We start from the raw sequence: 22,781 nt of genomic DNA on the forward strand, positions 1-22,781 counted from the left end.
GAGATTGTTTCTTTGTCTGTATAATTGGTACTTCCCAATGTAAATTGATTTAATCCTTCATAGGACAATTCTTAAATGGTTTAACTATAGGTCCAGATCAACTAAATAAAGATATAACCTTATCTTTTAATCATCTAAAATCTCATTGTTATTGGATAAAGAAATAAAATATGATTTCAATAGCCATAAAGATCTCATTCCGAAACTTGAAAGTTTTTTCAACATGCACTTAGCAGCCAGGGTTTCAAAGAGTTCATTAAATCCTTTTGCCTACCATGACATGTCCCCCAAAGGTATCATAATCAAAGAATTGGCACTGGTTTTCAGCGTAGCATGAGTCTTCCATTTCTCCTCGGATTACAATATTCTGGGTAAGAATTCCAACCTCAGCTCTCATGTCTACACCATCTATAATCTCACCCATGTGCAGGAACTGAGGCGTTTCTGGTTGATGAGAGCAAAGCAAAAATAACATTAGAGCAATGAAAACATAAAACTTATGTCAAAAAGATAGTCCTCTTTATTCTGTAACTCCAAGACATTATTAAAATTTATTGTTTTCTTCCATTCTTCAATACCTCAGAACCACAGAATCCCAGGAAGTAAAGATTTTAAGGATTATCTAGTCTAATCCCCCACTTAACGCCTTAACCCTCACTACCAACTATCAAACCCACACACAGAGAGTTTACTCCTCCCTGAATAATTCAGTCCTCTCTTGAACAGCAATAACAATCCAGAATCTAACTAAGAATCCATACTGTCTCTCTCTCTCTCTCTCTGCTTCCTGTCCATGTGCTCTTGTTCTACTCCCTTGAGGACACATGAAGACCCAGATGCATGTTGGATCTAGGAAAACGAATGGTTTTGTACATGTTGATAACAGAGTGTCAAGTTGTTTTTGCTTCTACTTCAAAGCTAAAGTAATCTGCATTTGGACATTAACAGTACAGAAATAACCATCTTTCCTTTCCCACTTCTTAATGTAATATTATTATGCACTTTTAAATTCCCACCTTTATTGGAAGCTTAGAAACACTTTTTATAATGAGCTTTTATCTGATCTTTACTATATAAACTCAGGAAGGAAAAATACAAATAAATCAAGGAGTTGAGATTATGGAGACTCATTATCATGTAGACTTGTTAACAAGAGTGGGAATTTCCAAATGAAATTAATGCCAGATCGTATCATGGTTTTTTAGCTTTTTGTTTTCTGCTTATGCCCTGTATTGTCAAGAAAAGTACAACACTGAATGAAACAAGAAAAAACTGCTAAGTGGGCCAGTTCCATTTTTTTCTAAAGCAAAAAATTTTCCTTTGACCTTCAAAGCTCTAAATTACCCATTGAGTACTTATTAAATAGTTACTATAAATTATTTTGTTTTGTTTTTATTTTGTTTTGTATCATAAATGTATAATTTTTATTACAGAAGCAAGGAAATATAATGAGTGAAATGCACAATGAATCCCATAATTGAGGCAATGAAGGAAGAAGCTTTGCCTATTACCAGGCTCAAAATAAGTACCTGGTAAATGTCAGTCATCCTTTATAAACACAGATTACAGTAAGAATCTTATTGTACATTGCTCTTTCTCAAAAAAAATATTATTCAAGATTATGATAGGAAATGTAGTTTTATGAAAACACCTTTTTGGTTCCATTTTAAACATATTAGTGAGATCTACTTTTTGCCAAGAAAGTAGACACTCAAAAACCATGAGTTTCATTTTTTTAATTAAAAAAAAGAAAGACTTCTATTAAAAAAATGAATCTGGTTTACTATTATTTAATAGTGGAAAATTAATAAGAAAGAAGTTGGAAAGGATCTTGAAAAAAAATCAATCCATCTAGTCTGCATTTTTTTTTTTAACATAGAAACTGGCACAAAAACACCGATTTGCCTATAACACATCATTAACAGCAACATTATTGCTCAATGACTACTTTTTTTTTTTTTTTTTTTTGCGGTATGCGGGCCTCTCACTGTTGTGGCCTCTCCCGTTGCGGAGCACAGGCTCCGGACGCGCAGGCCCAGCAGCCATGGCTCACGGGCCCAGCCACTCCGTGGCATATGGGATCCTCCCAGACCGGGGCACGAACCCGTATCCCCTACATCGGCAGGCGGACTCTCAACCACTGCGCCACCAGGGAGGCCCATCAATGACTACTTTTATCTAACATCCTCTGGGACTCTAGTGTTCAAAGCACCCCACTACTAAGAACTTCAATATTGATGAAGAAGATGATGATGATGACGACTGAAAGAAAAACAAAGAATTCCAGGAGTCATATCTCAAAAAGAGTGCTTCCCAAGGAGCCTTCTGAGCAGTCTGATACCTTTGACTTTGACCTGGAAGCGGTTGCACTTGGGACAGGGGAGAAGAGTGAACTCCTCTGCTTGGTACATGGAATAGTCCGTGCTTGCGACCACAATCTGATCTCCAGGTTTCCAGCTACTAACGTCATCCAGCAGATGAAGTTTCACTCCATCCACAACCTCTACCCGGAAACCTGAAAGAGAAACACCTAAACCAAAAAGCAAGAAAGAAAATGATTTTTTTTTTTCTAAAATCAACCCCCTCACTGATTCACAAATCAAAAGTTAAAATAAACACAAGCCAGCAATGCTTCAATTTGATCCGTGCACAGGATGAAACAGGACATTAGCACACACGTAATCTTAATATTAAGAATAAAAGCTTGCCTTAGGCAATCTCTCATTTCTGTGCCTTTGCTCATCCTTTAGTCTTTATCTACAGTGTCCTTCCACTCTTAATTCATCAACCAAGATACTATTCATCTGATAAAGTTCAGGTGAACCTTTAAGTACTTCCCAAACATCCTTGCTGGAAGTAACCTTTATCTCCAGTATTCTCATTCTGATATTCTCTCTGGTATGATTCATATCATTCCAATGGGAAGACAGCTCACCTCCTTGGAAGCTACATCAGTAAAGGCAGAAAAGTACATGCATCTGTGTATTCACTGCTCTGTCTCATAGTGCAGACTCATAAATGTCTACTGAAGGGATGAGTATTCCCTATATTATCTGCAATGTGACCTGAAGGCCACATGATAGTGCCCCAGTCCAACTCAGCTCCTTCCCTGGGATAATGTCAGGCTTGCAATCCAGGGACTACTAATTACTGATCTCTCCTAATACCTCCTTTTGAAATTCAGAGTTGGTTCCCAACTAGGCAGATGAAAACTGAAAAGTTGATCCAGCATCTCCATTAACTTATACTCTTTAACATGGAACCAAGTGTAGAAGTGTTTCCTGCTTCTAAACTGTCCGTTATATAATCTGTCATGGTTTAAAAACTGATTTAATGCAAATGAATATGGAATAAATGGAAGCTATGAAAAATATGGAAATGTGGGAAAACACCACATTTCAAAGATATCTGTTTACTAACTGTACTTCACTATCATCCTTCTAATTAACTGGCAAACTACTCTGGGGCTACTTTAAGACACTGACTCTAAAAGTCGATGATAGGAGTAAAAAAAAGTCATTTACTCAAGTTAGGGAAATAAAAAAGAGGGAAATTTAGGCAAGACACAAAGAGTAACACAAATATCCTTACAGTCTTGAGGATATCCTGATAAACCCTAACCTGAGCAAGTCTTGAATTCTGCTCCTTTAGACTCTGATCCACCATGTTTTCCTGTTTCTACAAAGCACCAAAAAAAAAAAAAAAAAAAAGAAAAAAAAAAAGAACCTAATAAATGTAAAGTGTTTTCTTTTTTTATATGTTTCTTGCATATAAATACTAAAGCCTATAATGGAATTTTGTCTAAATAATAATAATAACTCTAACAATAACGATAGCTAACAGTTGTGGGATTTCACATACATAATAACTTTTCATCAAAACAACTTTGAGATATAGGAACTATTATATGCATTAAAAATAAAGAAAGCAAAGGTCAAGGAGTCTGACTGACAGCTGAAAAATGATAGAGCCCACAAATGAATGCTAATTTAATTCCAGAGTCCAATTTCCTAAAGTCTATATCATTCTGCCTTCCCAAGAATCAAAACAGGCAAGTTAAAAGCAAAGGTAAACAAAAACCTCATGGTAGCAATGACAATCACTACCCAAAATTTCATATTTTACCAAAAAGAATTATCTAAAAAAAGAGCAACTAAGAAACATTAATTTTTTCATATAAAATTTCAATAATGCTTTAAAAAAAAGATTTCTAGGGCTTCCCTGGTGGCACAGTGGTTGAGAGTCCGCCTGCCGATGCAGGGGACACGGGTTCGTGCCCCGGTCCGGGAAGATCCCACATGCCGCGGAGCGGCTGGGCCTGTGAGCCATGGCCGCTGAGCCTGTGCATCCGGAGCCTGTGCTCCACAACGGGAGAGGCCACAACAGTGAGAGGCCCGCGTACCGCAAAAAAAAAAAAAAAAAAAAAAAGATAAATAAATTTTGGCTTAAAAGACCATCAGAATTTGTTTCTGTTTAAAAAAAAAACAAACACTAGGTTACATGGAAAAAATCTGTATTGTTCCATTATTCCTCACTTTTTTCTGGCTGTAGAAGAAAATCCTACCTGAGATATCTCCTATTAGCACTACTGAATTGGAAGTATGAAAGGATGTAAGTTTTATCCTCCTTGCTTCCTGGAGAGAATTTCTACCTCTTCCAGAAAATAGGAGCCACTGAGAACATAGAACACAAACAATATCCTACAGTAGATAGCTAGAATGTACCCTCTTCCAGAAGAGAGGAGTCATTGGCAATGTGGAAATGAAAGCAAAATTTCCCACAAAGGAAATGTTGACTCAAGGTTTGTCAGTGTTATCCCCTGCCTGGAGTCTTCCTGGAAGCAGTTCCACTAAACTCTTCATGCAGGTCCAAATTCCTGCTTAGAAATACTCCTCACCTACCTATACTTTTTGCCAGAGGCAACCATGACGTGGTCAAAAGAGCAGTAGTCTTGGAGGCAGAAAGCTGAGGCTTGATTCCAGCTTCCTTATCCGTAATAGAAACCATCTCCTCACCTCAGACTCAGAAGGCTGCTTAGATGGAACATGTGAAAGTCCCTGTTACATACCAGGAACTCTGTTTTAAAGCAAAAGACTTTCTCTCTTTAATTACAAGGACACAAAATACACCCAGGTCATGTTTGCATTATTGTTAAAATAGCTAACCTTTATTTAGTGCTTACTATATACACTGTGCTAAAAAACTTCATATTCTTCACATTTGATATTCACAGCAGCTCTATGTGGTAGTTTCCATTATTATCCCCATTTTTCAGATGAGGAAACTGAGGGTTAGGAAGTTAAAGTCACATGCCCATCATCATATAGTAAGTAAAAGAGCTGGGATATGAACCCAGGCATTCTGTCTCCAGAAATCCATTTCAGTGAATACTTTGCTACAATGCTGCTCAAAACAGAGTTATAAGGTCAGTCTAAACTAAACCTTTCTGGCTAATTACAGATGTAAGAAAGCAATTTTTAATGACTCATTTCACATTAATTTTGGTATAATATTGGGTTGGAAAAGAAAGCTGGTGGGTAAGCACAGACAGAAGGCTGCCTATCTACCTGGAGCCAAAAAAATCGAGCAGCAAAGTCGGTAAGTACAGAAATTCTGCAGTGAACATCCTTAAGAGAAAAAATCAGAGCATCAGTGCTAGACATGATAGTTCTTCTGAAAGATGGATTATAATTTTTAAAATATGCTGAAGAAAAAGTAAAGACCTAAGGTAACTTTACAATACATTATTTAAGGAGAGGAAAGCAGGTTAAAATAAAATGAACACTAGGGAAGGCAACATAGATTGAAGAGTGCTAATTAACTCTGAATGATAGGGTTAAACATTAATTTCAACTGTACTTTTCTGTGTTTTCCAATTTGTCCATAAGATAAATGTAGTAGCTGGTTTATCAAGGAAAAATTGCTAAGAAAATGAGTAATTTGTTTATACAGCATGTGTTCAAAGGCAATATTTGCCGACACGTCTATATAACGAGAAAATCTAAAGTACAAGATCATTTCACTGTCACAGAACATAACCAAAGACAGCTCACCTGATCACATCCAGATTTGTTCAATTGGTACCAAATCCAGGAAGCAAATCCATTAACTACACCATATGACTCAAGAATGAAAAACAAAAGTCCAATTGGGGGGTGCCTAAACTAGATCATTTTCTAGTCCAGAAAAAACTCTTGAGTCTAAAAGATTATGTACAGTAGGGAAACTACAGGTTTCATCTTTAACCAGTTGAGAAATCTAAACAGACTGTCATTTGAATACACTTTAAAAAAAAATCTGTCACAATACTTACCAATGTCTTACAAGAATATAAACTGTACTCGCCTACCTTCAATCCATTCACTATAAGCTGTCACAGAGAACTTCTGACCATCCACAGTATAAAATTCTCTTTGGGCAAGAGCCTTTCCTCCACTACTATGATTCTCATAGTTTCTCACAGATTCATTGCAAGAAGGACTTCCACCATCAATGACACCAACCAAAGCCCAAGCTTGCCTAGAAGGAAAATAAGCAGGTGCATTTGATTATTTGTCATGGTACTGACCCAAAGCCCCGACACAGATGTTACGACAGGTGCTGTTAATTCATTTTTTCATTTTTGTCAATCCCTCCACCTCTTTTTCCATATGTGGTTGCAAGTCCAAACTTGACTGAAATAACTGACATCACAGAAGAAAATGCACCTGAATTTTAAATCCTTGTTTGTCCAGCTCTGTAACAGGTGAAACACTGATGACTATGACTTCAATTAATCACTGACTTCTTCCTCAATGCATACCCATTTCATTCCTATATCTTTCTGGGCACAGACCCATTTCTTTTTAAATGATTATTACCTGCTCTCTTTTCCACTCTCCTCTCTGCTATGTTCTGAAATCTAGCTGCATAATAGAATCACATGGAGCTTTAGGAATATATCCATGCTTAGACCCAGCCCACACTGATGCAAACAACATCTCTACAGGTGGGGCCTGGCATTAGTCTGTTTTTAAAGTTCCCCAGATGCCATGATTGTGCAGCCACACTGGAGAACCACTGAGTTAGAGCAGTGGTTCTCAAACTTTGTAGGCATCAGAATCATCTGGAGGGCTTGTTAAATCAGATTGCTGGGCCCCACCTTCTGACTGTTTGAGGTGGGGGCCATAGAATTTGCATTTATGACAAGTTCCCAAGTGATGCTGATGCTTCTGGTCTGGGAACCACACTGAGAACCTCTGAGTCACAGGTCAGAGGTTAGAGCCGTAGGTATCAACCTTAACTGCACAAATTGCAGGGGGGCATGTCCTAGCCTTCAGAGATCCTGAGGTAAATCATGTAGGGCGGGCCCTGGGCGTGGGATTTTTTTAAGATCTCATGTATGCAAACAAGGCTGAGCACCACTGTATTATTGGTTTCTTAATATTCTTAAATTAAAACTGTAGAATCACTATCCAATAGATTTAAAATTTTACATGCTTTATATCTATTTGTTGAAAGCAGTATGTTTGAAAAACACCATTTTGGGCTTCCCTGGTGGCACAGTGGTTGAGAATCTGCCTGCTAATGCAGGGGACACGGGTTCGAGCCCTGGTTCAGGAAGATTCCACTGCCGCGGAGCAACTAGGCCCGTGAGCCATGGCAGCTGAGCCTGCGCGTCTGGAGCCTGTGCTCCGCAACAAGAGAGGCCACGATAGTGAGAGGCCCGTGCACCGCGATGAAGAGTGACCCCCACTTGCCACAACTAGAGAAAGCCCTTGCACAGAAACGTAGACCCAACACAGCCCAAAATAAATAAATAAATAAATAAATTTTTTTAAAAAAGAAAAACACCATTTTATTTCTGTGATACTGTGATAAACATCCCAGGGACTTTGTTCAAGCTTGTGGCAAAATCAATCAAAAAAAAAAAGAAAGAACAAAGATAAAAAGTCAGAAAATTTGCCTTAAGACACCTGGTTTAAAACATGAAAAGAAAAATGTCAACTTCCTACTGTAGAAAAAAAAAATGCCAAATGTAATCTATGCTAGACAGATGGCTGGATATTCACGGATGAAAGTTAATCAAAGCATGCCTACAACCTTACAAATTCTACACCCACCCCTGCGTGGATTAGCTACTCTTTGGCTGACTGTGCTTTATAGCTCTATTTATATTCCTTGATACAGCAGAAAGAATCAAATGAAGAATGTCTCAATTTATTATCTCCTGTGTGAGAGGGAAGAGGAAGAATATCAGAGGCTTCCTTTATTTACCAGAACTGCCTCAGCAACTATAAAACAATGTTCTATTCTATTGATATTATCTCCAAAACACTCCTACTTCCCTCCTCCACTTGAGGAAAATTTCAGCGTGCCAGAACATTATCTTCAAAGGGGCATGTTTATGTACCCTGGAGATAATGTCAATGCAATGGAATGTTGGCAAAGGATCACAACTCTAATTCCTCCATCAAATCAGCAGCAATATTTCTAAATTCTAAAGGGAATTTAGAAACAGTAGGGAGAGGAACCCAAAAATAGTCAAACAAAATATTCATAGCTAATGAACACACAAAACCTAGAACAATAATGACAAAAAGAAACAAAAGTTGTAATCTCCGGTATTACTGGATAGTGAAACAAAGTAGGTGTCTGACTTTGAACAGACCACACTTCCATTCATAGGTCTATAAATTATAGAAATATGTGCACATGAGCATGAAGAGATGGATAAAAGAACACTCAGAGAAACACATTTTATGAGAGGTCTGAACTGGACAACCACCCAGATGTCCAGCAGTAAATACACTGTGCTATAGTCATACAATAGAAAATAAACAACGATGAAAATAAGCCACCCTGCATGCACCAACATAAACGACACAATAACGAGGTTGAGCAAAGAAGCCAGACACAAAATATAACATATTGTCTGCTTCCATTTATATGAAGTTCAAAGACAGGCAAAACTGGGGCTTCCCTGGTGGCACAGTGGTTGAGAGTCTGCCTGCCAATGCTAGGGGACACGGGTTCGTGCCCAGGTCCAGGAAGATCCCACATGCCGCGGAGTGGCTGGTCCCGTGAGCCATGGCCGCTGAGCCTGTACATCCGGAGCCTGTGCTCCGCAGCGGGAGAGGCCACAGCAGTGAGAGGCCCATGTACCGCAAAAAAAAAAAAAAAAAAGACAGGCAAACCTGAACTTTAGTGTTCTCCACAAATCCAGGGGAGTGGTTTACCTTTGGTGAACAGAGGGAGTGGTCGGTGAACAGGATGGGATAGGATGGGGGTTTCCAGGACACTGGCAACGTTCTCTTTCGTGATCTGGGTGGTCGCTACCCCAATATCACATGGTGATAAGTCATTAAACTCTATATTATTGTTTTTATCACTTTTCTGTATATGTATAATATTTAATTAAACCACCACCACCACCACCCCAAAAAATAAACCACCTCTAAGCCCTCCTCTACAGCCTACACAGTATACTCCTAAACTTCCCTTGGGCTTCTCACCTTTGGGAAGCCTCTACTGATTCCCCAAGGCTCCTTCTATTTGCACTCCCATCATACCCTGTAGCTGCACTAAGTGTCTCATTGTATGATCCCCTTCTACTTAGGTCTCTGTTTATCCACCAGATTAAAAGAGGACTCTGAGACAGTGTCCTTTCATCTAAGCATCTATGGGCACCCAGAGCTTAGAATCCCCTAAATATTCCCTGGGTGAGTAAAAAGCATTTTAGGAACATTACAGATGCTTTTTCTTCACTAATTTTTGTCTTCTTAACTTTCTCTACAATTCCTATAGCTAATATTCCATTCCAACACTGACCAAAGAAAAAATAATAACTAGATCATTTCAACATGGGAGTCTTGAAGTCCTCTTACGTTTTTTTTGTTTTGTTTTTTTTGCTGTAGGCGGGCCTCTCACTGTTGTGGCCTCTCCCGTTGCAGAGCACAGGCTCCGGACGTGCAGGTCCAGCGGCCATGGCTCACGGGTCCAGCCGCTCCACAGCATGTGGGATCCTCCTGAACCGGGTCATGAACCTGCATCCCCTGCATTGGCAGGCAGACTCTCAACCACTGCGCCACCAGGGAAGCCTGTCCTCTTACTTTTCACTGCAGATATTCCCTGACTTTATTGTGAACAGTAAGCAGAATTAAAACTTGTTTTTCTTTTTTTTTTTTAATTAAATGTTGAGTCAGCTGCTTCCCCAGAACCCAGAACTGCATTAGGAAATCATGATTAACTAGACTATGGCACAAAAACACAAGAATAAATTGTAGGAATGAATCCTACTATCTGGATGAACCTCGTAGCCCTCCAACTTGTGCTTCCTCACATGTGCCAGGGCCCCACAGGCCTGTGCCAATCAAACAAGCAGATTCAAATTAAAGGATTCAAAAAAAAAAAAAAGAAAGAAAGAAAGAAAAAGAAAATTGTGCATGTTCCACCCCTCCTCAATCTTTTCAGACAACTTTTACACCTTAGCACAGAATTGGGCCCTAACCTTTCAACTCATAAGGCACCTCAATTAGCCTGAGTTTCATATGATCTTCAGAAGATAATAAAAGAAGGAAGTCAATCTCCTTAAACTGCCTGATTGCTTTCAGTACGTTTCTGTTCTTAATTTTTCACAAGCCCAATGCTAAGGTTCACAAAGTGCTTCCTAAACCAAAGCCAAGAAAAGAACTTTGTAAACAGTCTTCTGTCCTCCAGTTCAAAGTAAGAGGCAACGAGACTTCCGAATGGTAGTGGCCATTCTGGCCCCTGAAGTCAGACTGTGAAGTGTTTTGTTTCTTTCTCCATCCCGCTCTCCTCTCACACAGACACAGACGCTAATACATAGCAGGAAGGAAAGTAAAGAGATATGTATGCCCACCTGTAGCCCAGTCCTTGGATCAGCTTACTTCCCAGCCGGTCCTGGATCATTTGTATGGTTCCTTGTAAGAGGCTTTTGACTGCTGAATCTCCAACAGCTATGGCAACAATCCGTCCTGGATCCTGGTCTCTCAGGAATTTCTGAAGTCGCCTACTTTCATTGTGGTATTCGTGGGTATCAAACCTCTCAATTTCCAAAATTTTGGCTGTGTCTTGGTCAATGACCCTCACATTGAGGCCCCTGGAAAAGTCCTTTTCAAAGGCATGGGAGCCAAAGGTCAAGCCTGAGGAATTCAGAGTTCTCACCAACAGCGTCCACGATGCCTTCTGTGCCCCATGTAATTCCAGTGTCCCGCCGGCTTCCACACCAATAAATTTTTTGCCAAATGTTGGCATACTTTCACCTTCATCCGACTTGCCATACAAGGCAATTGTCGCTTTGGATTTATAGCGGCAATTTTCTGCTCCAATATGAAGCGCCCCACCATCCTTGATCAGGATATAACGAGTCCTCAAAGTAATATTTCTGGATCCATCTTTATCGTCCCCAAATACAAGCAGTCCTGCAGGGAATAACACTAAGTAAGCCAACTTCTGAAACATCTTTCTGAGGTACAGAGAAATAAATTTCATCTTAAGAGGGGGAAAAAAAGCACTTCCGCAGTCAAGTTGGGAAAAAGAATTTACTAGAAGTCTGCTTAGAAAATTGAACCTGTTTTCAAAACATATTAAAGGAAGAAATGGAGAGTTCATATCTCAACACCCTAAAGATGCCCATGTGTATGAATTTCAATCCATTCACTTTAAAGATACATCATTTCTAGAAAAATATCTAAGACTCTACAAATCTGAATCTCATTTTCACATATGTTAACCCATATTAACTCTCGCATCACTGTCCATAGTTGTAACAAAGATTTAGCTATGAGAGATGACCTTCTGGAACTATTTCCTTTTCTATAAATCAAGGGTCTTGACTTGAGTGATTTCTAAGGCCCTTCCAGCTCTTGAATTCTACTGTTCTACCTTAGGAACTTTTCCTGTCTCCATGGTTAGAGTGACACCACATCCTAAAAGCTAAGAATAGTTTTCTACATAAAGAACATCAAACGTTGCCCTGTAGTAAAGAGCAACCTTGCTGTTCCCATAGACAGGGACCACTACTTACCTCCATCCTTAATGATTATAGAGTTCACCGTGGCATCTGAGGTCAGGCGTAACATATCTCCCTCCTTGATAACAACTTGTTTTGCAGAATCTTGTCCTGGATCCCAGTTCCTGAGACGGGGGTTTTGATCTGGGCAATTCTCTATAAAACAATACAACGTCGATATCCCATTAATCAACAATATGCAGAAATACCTTTAGCCAAATCCAAGTACTACCATCATTTATTGCAAGTAATGGGCTGACATATTTTAATTTCCTTCCATAAGGATGGAAGTCCCATCCATCCCACCAAGTAGAGATGTGTCAAATCCTTTACTTCCTCAATGCATAAAAAAGGTTTCACCACAAAACCAAGTCCCTATCCTCTCGTTTGGGTCAGAGTCCACAAGGTGAAAACAGAGTTCGCCTGAACTATCTACTCTGGAAATAAATCAACAGTAAGAGGCAAAACTCTGAATTGTTCTTGGACCCACTCTAGAAAGCCATTATAGAAAAGAAACTATGTTCACAACATACTGATAAATAAAAAATAGAAATTGCTAACCAATATGTATATTAGGTCTTCCCAGGTTCCTTCCTATGCACAGTGAATCATAAAGTAGGTGATAATAGCACTTCTTTCATTCCAAAGGCAGCCGCTGATAAACATCACTATCTTCAGACATGTACACTTTCCCAACAAAGCTGCAAGAGGCAAATGGCCAAAGACATGACTTCTCATTTTCAGAGACGAGGAAACGGCAGATTAGAGAAGCCAAACCCTAGATTACTCAGCAAGTTGAGTGATATGGAAGTTCCCCTTTAAGAAATGAGGTTTACTTTCCTTGTAGCGTTTCTTTACTAGAATTAGAATTTTCCTCTTGAGGGACTTCCCTGGTGGTATAGTGGGTAACACTTCGTGCTCCCAATGCAGGGGGACCGGGTTCAATCCCTGGTAGGGAAACTAGATCCCACATGCGTGCCGCAACTTAAGAAGTCCGCATGCAACTAAGACCTGGCGCAGCCGAAATAAATAAATAAATAAATATTAAAAAAAAAAAAAGATGTGTATAGTGTACATAATATGTTAGTAACGTGTAAGATATGTTAAAAAAAAAAAAAAAAGGACTTCCCTGGTGGCGCAGTGGTTAAGAATCCACCTGCCAATGTAGGGGACACGGGTTTGAGCCCTGGTCCAGGAAGATACCACATGCCACGGAGCAACTAAGCCCGTGTGCCACAACTACTGAGCCTGCGCTCTAGAGCCTGTGAGCCACAACTACTGAGCCCATGCACCACAACTACTGAAGCTCGTGTGCTGCAACTACTGAAGCCCGCACGCCTAGAGACCGTGCTCCACAACAAAAGAAGCCACCGCAACAAGAAGCCTGCACACCCCCAACAAAGCGTGGCCCCGACTCGCCACAGCTAGAGAAAGCCCACATGCAGCAACAAAGACCCAACGCAGCCAAAAATAAATTAATGAATTAATTTTTAAAAATAAAATAAAGAATAAATGGAGTGTTTAAAAAAAAAGAATTTGCCTCTTGAATAGATGATGATGAAAACATAAAAGTATTTTGCATTGCCACAGCTATTTAATGCATGAGACATTTAGTTTCTGCTATAATTTGGAAGAAAAGAGAGGAAAAAAATCACACCAATTTTGACCAACTAATGACCAGGTAGTTACTGAGGATCAATTTGTCCACTCTGGACTAGATAGTGTAAGATTTATAAAGTATATAATTTATAAAATTTAGAATGAGCTCACAGCCCTCAGAGCATATAACCTAGCTTGGGAGAAAAAGCCGCCATGTATGAAATAATACTGAAAAATGTGGTAGTTACTTTAGATGCAAAAGAGCTCAGAGAAAGGAGGGGTGGGGCTAGAGTAAGGCATTGAGGCAGCTTCAATGGAGCAGATGACACTAGACATAGATCCCCAAAGGGTGGATAGTATTTAAATAAGAGGAGCATGAAGGGGAGATAAGAATACTAGTGATGCAAATATCCCTTACTATCCAAGTCCATTTGGTTGCTCATTTAGAATAGCAAGATACAGCCTACATTTAAACTAAGCAAAGATAAGAATGGACAGGATATGCTTGCAAATCATACGAAGGTGGAAGGTATATGTTGGGGGATAATATGAGAAAAAGTAGAGACACTGGGTACATCACAAAGATATAATTTTTTATAGGAAGAAAATTGTGATTCCTCATTTTGAACTTGCACACCACTAATGCAAGCATCTATTTCTAAGCACTCATGTTGGCTCACGCTTTCTCTTTGAGGTGATAATAACCACTACAGTTAAAATTAGTCCCACTAGTTAAGACCCTGGCAATTATTTCATGGAATTAGTTTTTCTCCTAGCAGTTTCATAATCATTGATATTTAATTCTGATAAATCAATGATCATCACTATTATACTAAGAATAAACCTTAAACTTTTATTCCCATCGAAGAAACAAAAAACATCTTGAATTCATTCTGACTTAATACTGAGGATTTCTTGAGCTTTTCTTCTACCTCCCTCTCTACCCATAAAACATTTAGCTGGAATGCTCCATGATATCATAAGCAAATGTAGGCCCCAGGTAACAAGCGCTGTACCCAGGTACAGAAGGAAATCCAGAAGGAATCTAAGTCTCAAAAGATCTAGAGCCTACTATAATAGTTACATAATTCTTCTTAATTGTTTATAATTATTCCCCAGGAAAGCAAGCTTCATTAGAAATTTTTTATCACCAAAAATTCCAGTCTGTTTTTTCCAGTAAAGTACACTTAATGAGAAAATATATAGTCTGCAGAAAGCATCAAAAAAATAGCTTAGCTAGCCCCACCTTCTCAGCTACCCATTTGTTGAGCAGTGGATGCATTATCAAAGTTACGTAACAGGGGCTTCCCTGGTGGCGCAGTGGTTGAGAGTCTGCCTGCCAATGCAGGGGACACGGGTTCGTGCCCTGGTCCAGGAAGATCCCACATGCCGTGGAGCGGCTGGGCCCGTGAGCCATGGCCGCTGAGCCTGCGCGTCCGGAGCCTGTGCCCGGCAACGAGAGAGGCCACAGCAGTGAGAGGCCCACATACCAAAAAAAAAAAAAAAAAAAAAAAGTTACGTAACAGCAATAACCACAGTGAGGCTGATCCTGAAATATTTCAGCATACCAGATCTTTCCACTGATATTCTGCCCTTATACTGCCAAAATGTGAAACTAAACGATGTTGATTCAAGGAACCACATCAGCAATTCAATGTCTTAGCTGGAATATGAAAACATCAATTAAAGCCACAGATTTCAGCTCTGATTTTCCATAATCTAGCATCCCTTTACTGCAGATTACTTGGAAAGAATGAATCAACAGCAGTGAATTTGGTTATTCATCTGGAGAAAAGGGGAAAGAAAGTCAATGCTATGTGCAATGGAAAGCAATGCTGCAAGTTCTTTACGTGCTCTACTGGCTTGGCCAACAAAGATGTTGAATGAACATCTCTCTTACTTTAGGTCTATTTTCTTAGAAGTATTGACATTACCTCCTCCCAAAACCTTAAAGTCTATAAGATCCCTAAATCACCCATTAAAACTAAATAAACTAATATTTCTAAATCTTATAACTGGTAAAACGCTTCTCAGACATTATACCCATTTAAGGAGGCACTAATTCAACAAAAATCTGTTGCAGACTATAAAAAAAAAATGCAGACCAGTATGGTACCAATCCATTGGCCTGGTCTGCTTTTTCCACAGTGCTGAACCCTTTGATTTTCAGAGAGACGGATAGGTATTATGAGGCCATTCTTCACTGGTATTATATTGAGGCTGACTGACAATAAACTTTTCAAAATCATTCAAAGTACTGCTATATTACCAACTTGAAAAGCAAAGGTCATTTAAGAAATTAAAATCTCCCTAAATGATGTTTAACTATGAAGACAAGTGTATCAGAACTTATACCTACTAATGGATATTTTTCTTTAAGGATATGCCTTGTTCCTCAAAAATATTGGAAGCTTCTCTTTTGGAACTGTCTCCCCAACTGGTTTCAAATGGCAGAACACAAATCTTATCACTTTCACTTTTTTTTTCAATTAAATATACTTTATCACTGCATTTAGTAATTTTTATTACTAAAAACTTGTGTCGGTCTGAAAATCATACCTATCACAAAAGATGAAATTGCGCTACCACAGGATTTCAAAAAAGACTCTTAAAATTACTATTTTGAAAAGAAATGCTCCAAGAAAGTCTTGAGCCCTGGGACAAAGTGGGAAAACGGAAAGGAAGAGCAATCCTTTAATTTTATCATTTCCAGTGGATTCCTTTAACAATTGCTCTCATTCATAAGAAGATACACCTCATATTATCTAATTATATATTAGTAAGCTAGAGCCAAGTTAAAATAACAAAAGATTTTTCAGAATTTATTCTACTATTTCCTTCCCTTCTTTCTTCTCCTAGAATGGGTTCTGTATGCACACATGCACACATACGCACTTACCATCTGGAGCATATTTTGAGGATATTCCTAAAATGACTGCAAGTGCAACAAAAAATGAAAAACTAGTAATAGCAAAGCAAATGAAAGTATTTTTGTGCCTCTTCTGCTTTCGGCTTTCTCTCTGGGCTTGTTGTTCCTCAGATGAGAAAGCAAAGGTGGCCCGGGCTTCCGGTCTGGTAGAGGTAAATTTGGCTGAAGCTTGGCTCTTTGGAGGAGGAGGGGGACGCAGTGGGACAACCTTCCCTGGAACATAGCCAGATGAGCGATGGCTGTTTCCATTCTGAGGTTGCAGGAAAGCAGGGGAGTGGCCCCTGGAATTAGTGGCATGCATGATATACTGTCACTGTGAAAAGAAAAGAAAATTAAGGCTCAGAAATGTGAGAATTGTAATGGCTTTTTTTTAGTATTGTGGTAAAATATACATAACATGAAGCTTACCATTTTAACCATTTTTAAACGTAAAATCAGTGGCATTAAGCACATTCACAATGTTGTACAACCATTACAACCATCCATTTCCACAACATTTGCATCATCACAAACAGAAACTCTATAGCCATTAAGCAATAACATTCTCCCCTTCGCCCCAGTCCCTAGTAACCACTGTAATGACTTTTTGAAAATATCAAGTCAGCTTACATCCTGGTATAATAAACTATGTCAACAATCACCTTCACTAATCGTCTTCTAATGCCATGGCTCTTAAACCCTGCACATTATAATCACCCACTAACGTTGATGCCCAGTGCCACACTCTCAAAATTAAGTCAGGAGCCAAGCATCTGTATCTTTTAAATGCCCCCCAAGTGACACTAATGAGCATCTAGTTTGAGAGCCACTGTTCTGTGGCAACTGTTCTCAATTGTGCATAAGAATCACCAGGGGGCTTCCCTGGTGGCGCAGTGGTTGAGAGTCCGCCTGCCGATGCAGGGGACACGGGTTCCTGCCCTGGTCCGGGAAGATCCCACATGCCGTGGAGCGGCTGGGCCTGTGAGCTGTGGCCGTTGAGCCTGCGCATCCGGAGACTGTGCTCCGCAACGGGAGAGGCCACAACAGTGAGAGGCCCGTGTACCGCAAAAAAAAAAACCAAAAAAAAAAAAAAAAAAAAGAATCACCAGGGAATCTTGTTAAAAATGTAGATTCCCAGGCTTTCCACCCCAGTGATTCTGGCTCAGTTGGTGGGAAGAGTGCCCTGGAGTTCACATTTTTAAAATGTACCTTGGTGACACTGAAGCAGGTGGTCACACCTTGAGTATCATTACTGTAAATCACTTCAAATTGAAGTTAGAGTCCATGTGTCATATGAGGACCATAACGTGGCCCTAACAAGTTCCAGTAGGCAAGCATACATGTTTAGGTGTCTAATTTTTCCACAAAATTTATCTCCTTGTAAAGCAACTGAACTATTTTTAACCATGTTATCACTTAACAGACTGTGAATTCATTTAATGAGAAAGTCTATATTATTTCTTTAAATCCTCAAATTTTGTTTAAAAAATAGTAGCATTCAAAGATTATGGTTAAGATGATTTTTAAAAATAGCTAACATTCATAGAGCACTTACTGCCAGGCCCTGTTCTAAACACCTTACGTGTGTTAACTCATCTAATACATTTAATTTGTCATATTCATCTAACACGACAAATCTATGAGTAGGTGCCATTATCCCCATTTTACATATGAGAAAACTGAGGACTAGAAAAGTTGATTCGCTAGTTTACAGAGAACCAGGACTTCAACCAAAGAATTTTGAATCTAGAGTTCAGGCTCTTAACAGTTACACTCATATGTCTTCCAAAACAATTGAGAGACAATAATTTCAAAGAATCAATTCTGCAAAGGTATAACTAGAACTGTGTTGAGTCTGAAAGGGCACCTTAATATTCTCAGGACTTCTTCGTGCAGAAGTTTACTAGACTCTACATGATTCTTTCTTATCTAAGAGAAGCTGACATACACACAAAACGGCAGTCCTTTTTACTTTCTATATTTTTTATAGTAAGCATTTACCAGTTTTCGAATAAAAGAATAAGTTTTGAATGAAACCTTACTCTGTAACTTTGCCAAATTAAAGAAAGAGAGGGAGGCTAGGAGGTAGGGAGGGAGAAAAAGAGAAAGAATGGAAAGAGGGAAGGAAGGAAGGAAGGAAGGGAGGGAGGGAGGGAGGGAGGGAAGGAGGGAAAGAAGAGCTGTCATTTAATATTCTTATTGCAGCAACTGTGGATAAATAAGAAACATGATGTTCATTACTTCCCTTCCTTAACTGCAGCATCTCAGAGTCACCTGACTTCATTCAATACTCTTATAATTAATCCCCCTCACCTTCTGCCAAAACAACAAAAAAGGGTACTTCCAAACTACTCTAAATTACAGCAAATCCATTAAGCACAAAATGTGGCCATTAAAGAAGCCACAAATAAGTGTTCCCAGGACCCAAACGACCTGGAAATTAATGGGGACAGAAAGGGAATCTAATCAGGAATTGATGCTGATTTTACATGGGGCAAAGAACATTCTCAGAGTGTGTCTGTCAAAAACACTTGCTTTGTGGGGTTTGATTTCTGAACAAAAGCAATTATTTAGATGAAGCTTAAGCTCTATGACAAAGGGAGAACAACATGATCGAAGGTGCTGTTGAAGAAACTGCTGTATGTGTCAAGCAGCCGACCAAAATAATAGATACATCCTGCTGGAACAAATGAGAGAGTATGACAAAGACCCCTTTATGATCATCTATTAAGGAAGAAAGGACTAAACTAGATACTCTTGAGTGCCAGGCTCACCAGGGTGAGAGGGGAATCAGAATATAATCTCCTCTGAAAGGGAGTGGAAATCTTTTGTTTGAAGCTGAAATCACTTGATACTTCATTGTTTCAGGGTGAGAAAGGTTGTTATTGCTTAACAGCCTGGAGGCCCCTTTTGTGGGAGATAATGTCTCCAGATGTACCCAAAACAACAGAAAAGGCAGTGAGAGCCTAAATGAAGTCACCAGCCCACTGGGAAAAATATTTGTCTTCACATTCACAAAATGGTATCCTAACATGAAAATTCAGATGGTGTCTGCCACAAACTAACATGATCAATAAATCAAAAATAATCATGGTATGTTTTCCTCAGGACCCTTCTGCAAAACTGTATATATTTTTTTCTATATATTATGAGTCCATTAGCTCTATTTTACTGGAAAACATGTAAATACATAAGCAACAAACACAATCATTATTTTCCTAAGTAACACATTATCGAAACTATGTTAGAATAAATTTACAAGAAAATAATAATATGCAGATTTTCCTCGCAATTTATTACAATTTTTTATAAGACACAAATACATTGCTTTAGGATTTCACTTTACATTTAAGAGCTTGCTTTAGTAGTATTATAAATCAATTACTTTAAAATATATTGATTGCTAGCTAGATTTCAATTATTCATGGGGAAAAACTGTCATTTCACTCATTCAATAAGCAATTGCGAGCTCTTACTGTCATTAGAGAATTGTGGTAGGGACTATGGGGGATAAAGATAAAACATATACAGCATCCCCAAGAAATGCAATTCCTAAATTCAATTTTATTATTTATTTATTTTTAATTATTCCAAGTATTTATTTTAACAGTATTTGTGTCAATGAAATAGTATAAAAAGTTAAACAATACTATACAGAGTCCTAAATTCAATTTTAAATCACTTGCTTGAAGGAAGAGTGAAATTGACCAAGGAAGTATCATGAAATACTGTGATAGGTTCCCAAGCTGTTCAGTCCATAAGGTTGTTATTACTGGTAGCATTAGTTTGAACATTAGTTTATGTTCCCAAGAACAACAGAGAAACCTAATAGAGGAAAGAGGATGAAGAGTTTCCCCTGGCTTTCAAGCTTTATTCAAGGCTAGCATTAGGTGTCATTTTAAAATTTTTACTACAGATGGAAGTTTTTACTTAATATACTGTTAATTTGTTTATATCACCTGTCATTTTTAAAAGGGCTGTACTTCTAGTGGAAAGCACATAGTATATAGAAGGAACACACCAGTATTTTAAGATATATTTTAAGAGTTATTTTGGACTGTGCTAAACCCCTAAACACAGACAAACAATCCAAAATGAGGAATAACCCAAGTCATTCATATCAAATTTGGAAATACATTCTACAAAGCTTTTGGAGCATAATTTTCGGTATTTAGATGTTCCTTAGAAGAATTATCTTGTGAGTATTTATTTTCTGGATGATTAAAAACCTAGTAGCCCAAAAGGCTTGGTAATAATTAATTTGAAAATAAAATCATGCAATTAAAATTTTGCACCAGGAATTTAGGCAAAATTTAAAGTAGATAATGAAAGAAATAACTAAAAGTATGAAAAAATCATAACAACTTAAAGATATGCAAATACCGAAAAAAGGGGTAGCATTCAAAACCTAGTACTTTTGTCAAATTCTCAGTTGCCCTCACAAAAAAAAAAATACCTTAAAAATTTGCGGTTATTTTAAATAAAATTCTTCTCTGGGATAAAAAGAGTGTATAAACTCAAACAGTAACTGTGGGAGAGGCTTACAGTTGGTAAGAGTATTCAACTAATTAATTTGATTATAAATTACAATAATCACAGAAAGTGATTTATTTTGAAATTTCAACAACATTAAAGGAGATCATAGTTGGGGTTTTTTGACCTATTAAAAAGGGGCATGATTTTAAGAAAATTGAGATAGTCTCCTATAAAGTTTTCAAATACTGTGCTATTTTATCCATGAAGGCTTCTCAGGATTCCACAATAAGTTCCCTGCCTGTTCTTCCCTGTACTCTGTTTAAAACTCTTATTGAATCACCTTGCTCTCTGCCTTATGTTTCAGTTAATGTAAGTACGTGTCCATCTCCTGCAGTTGACCAAAAGCCTCTTGAGAGCAGGGACAACACCTTACTCTTCTTGGTATTCTCACAGGAACTTACACCCAGTAGGAATTCAGTAAGTGCTTACTGAACTTAGAACATACTGTTTTCCTCTCTCTCTCTCTCTCTCTGTCACACACACACACACACACACACACACACACACACACACACACACACACAGATTGGAATTTCCCATTTACTCCTTTTTCAACATCCTTGAGGCTCTGGGAAATTTGTCTCATTTCTATATTAGTTACCCTAATTTGGGAAAAATTGAGAACATTTACTACTTCAAGCAAAAAAGTCAATGCATTAATTTTTACAAAATGCTAATATGCAATCTAGTGGGTGACTAAAAGGTATTAACAACTACAAAAAGAAATTCTAAAGATAAAGAACAGCAAACCATCTAGACAAGCTCAACTTTTCACAATATTTGTAAGTTTTAACCACACACCATGAAATGCAGTACGTATTTAGGAAAAAGGAGATGTTCCATTCCACTTTATATTGTTATGCTGACAGCAAATAAATGCTATGATCAAAGGAAAAGTCTTCTCAATACAGAGATAGCAGCAAATTAATTCAAAACTCCTAAGAACCCTTTAAAAGGGTTGAGTTTTCATTTTCTTTCTACTGCTGAGCTACTAATACAGAAGGCCAATTGCCTACCACAAGTGTTTATCACTTACACAGTGGTTGAGGACACTTGCCCTATAGTGCAAAATCATCCAGCCCCTCCAACCCAACGTAGGGGTGTCCCACAACCCATTGCTATGCCATGCATATTGGCCCCATCATACTGACCACCTAATGAAAATGCAATACTTTTGACTCATTTAAGCTCTTTTAAATCCTGCCTACACTTGGTTTAAAAACTTATTTTTGAATGGAAAATTCAGGCTTGTAGGAACAGTCAAGAAACTGGCATGATCTCCTCAAGTTTATCTTTCTTTGATCAAGGACATAATTCTTGAAACAGTATCCAACCTAAAGGTCAGTTCTATAAATTAGTCTACTTTCTGAGAGTTTCAGTACAACTGGCCAAAACCTGACTAAGGAAACTTTTCCTTTTATTAAGATCTTAGTAGTTCTTTGTAACACACGGACTGGTATGCTCAGTCACAGCAAAAATAAAAGTAAATTATGCCAGGAAAGAGAGGTGTTCGCAAATTATCATGAAAACAAATGATAATTTTGTTTATAATTACTAGTAATCATGACCTAACAAAATTCTTAACTAGCTCCTAATGGCCTTGAACTTTCAATTAATGGTTCTAACTTCCAATCTCCTATTTTTAAGAGAAGGACAAGAGAGAATAACAACAAGGTGATTTTCAGGTTTGGGTATTTTTTGTTGGGGCGGGCGAGTAGGAGGTAG

At 38.4% G+C, this 22,781-nt stretch overlaps 1 protein-coding gene across 2 annotated transcripts in view; it reads right to left on the reverse strand.

Moving 5' to 3' along the window:
• Positions 1-16,842, reverse strand: part of CEMIP2 (cell migration inducing hyaluronidase 2) — a gene marked incomplete at both ends in the record, with an annotated part of 62,819 nt that extends 45,977 nt beyond the window's left edge. The window contains 6 exons of one of the 2 annotated variants that reach the window (XM_079706970.1): positions 275-444; positions 2,342-2,530; positions 6,350-6,519; positions 10,862-11,423; positions 12,029-12,169; positions 16,512-16,842. In XM_079706970.1, the coding sequence (XP_079563096.1) occupies positions 275-444; positions 2,342-2,530; positions 6,350-6,519; positions 10,862-11,423; positions 12,029-12,169; positions 16,512-16,842 (1,563 nt within the window). The remainder of the gene's footprint in view (positions 1-274; positions 445-2,341; positions 2,531-6,349; positions 6,520-10,861; positions 11,424-12,028; positions 12,170-16,511) is intronic. The other variant, XM_079706971.1, reaches the window with a different exon arrangement.
• Positions 16,843-22,781: the final 5,939 nt, after the last annotated feature.

The sequence above is a fragment of the Hyperoodon ampullatus genome, assembly GCF_949752795.1.
Source record: "Hyperoodon ampullatus genome assembly, chromosome: 6".
Classification (NCBI taxonomy): domain Eukaryota; kingdom Metazoa; phylum Chordata; class Mammalia; order Artiodactyla; family Ziphiidae; genus Hyperoodon; species Hyperoodon ampullatus.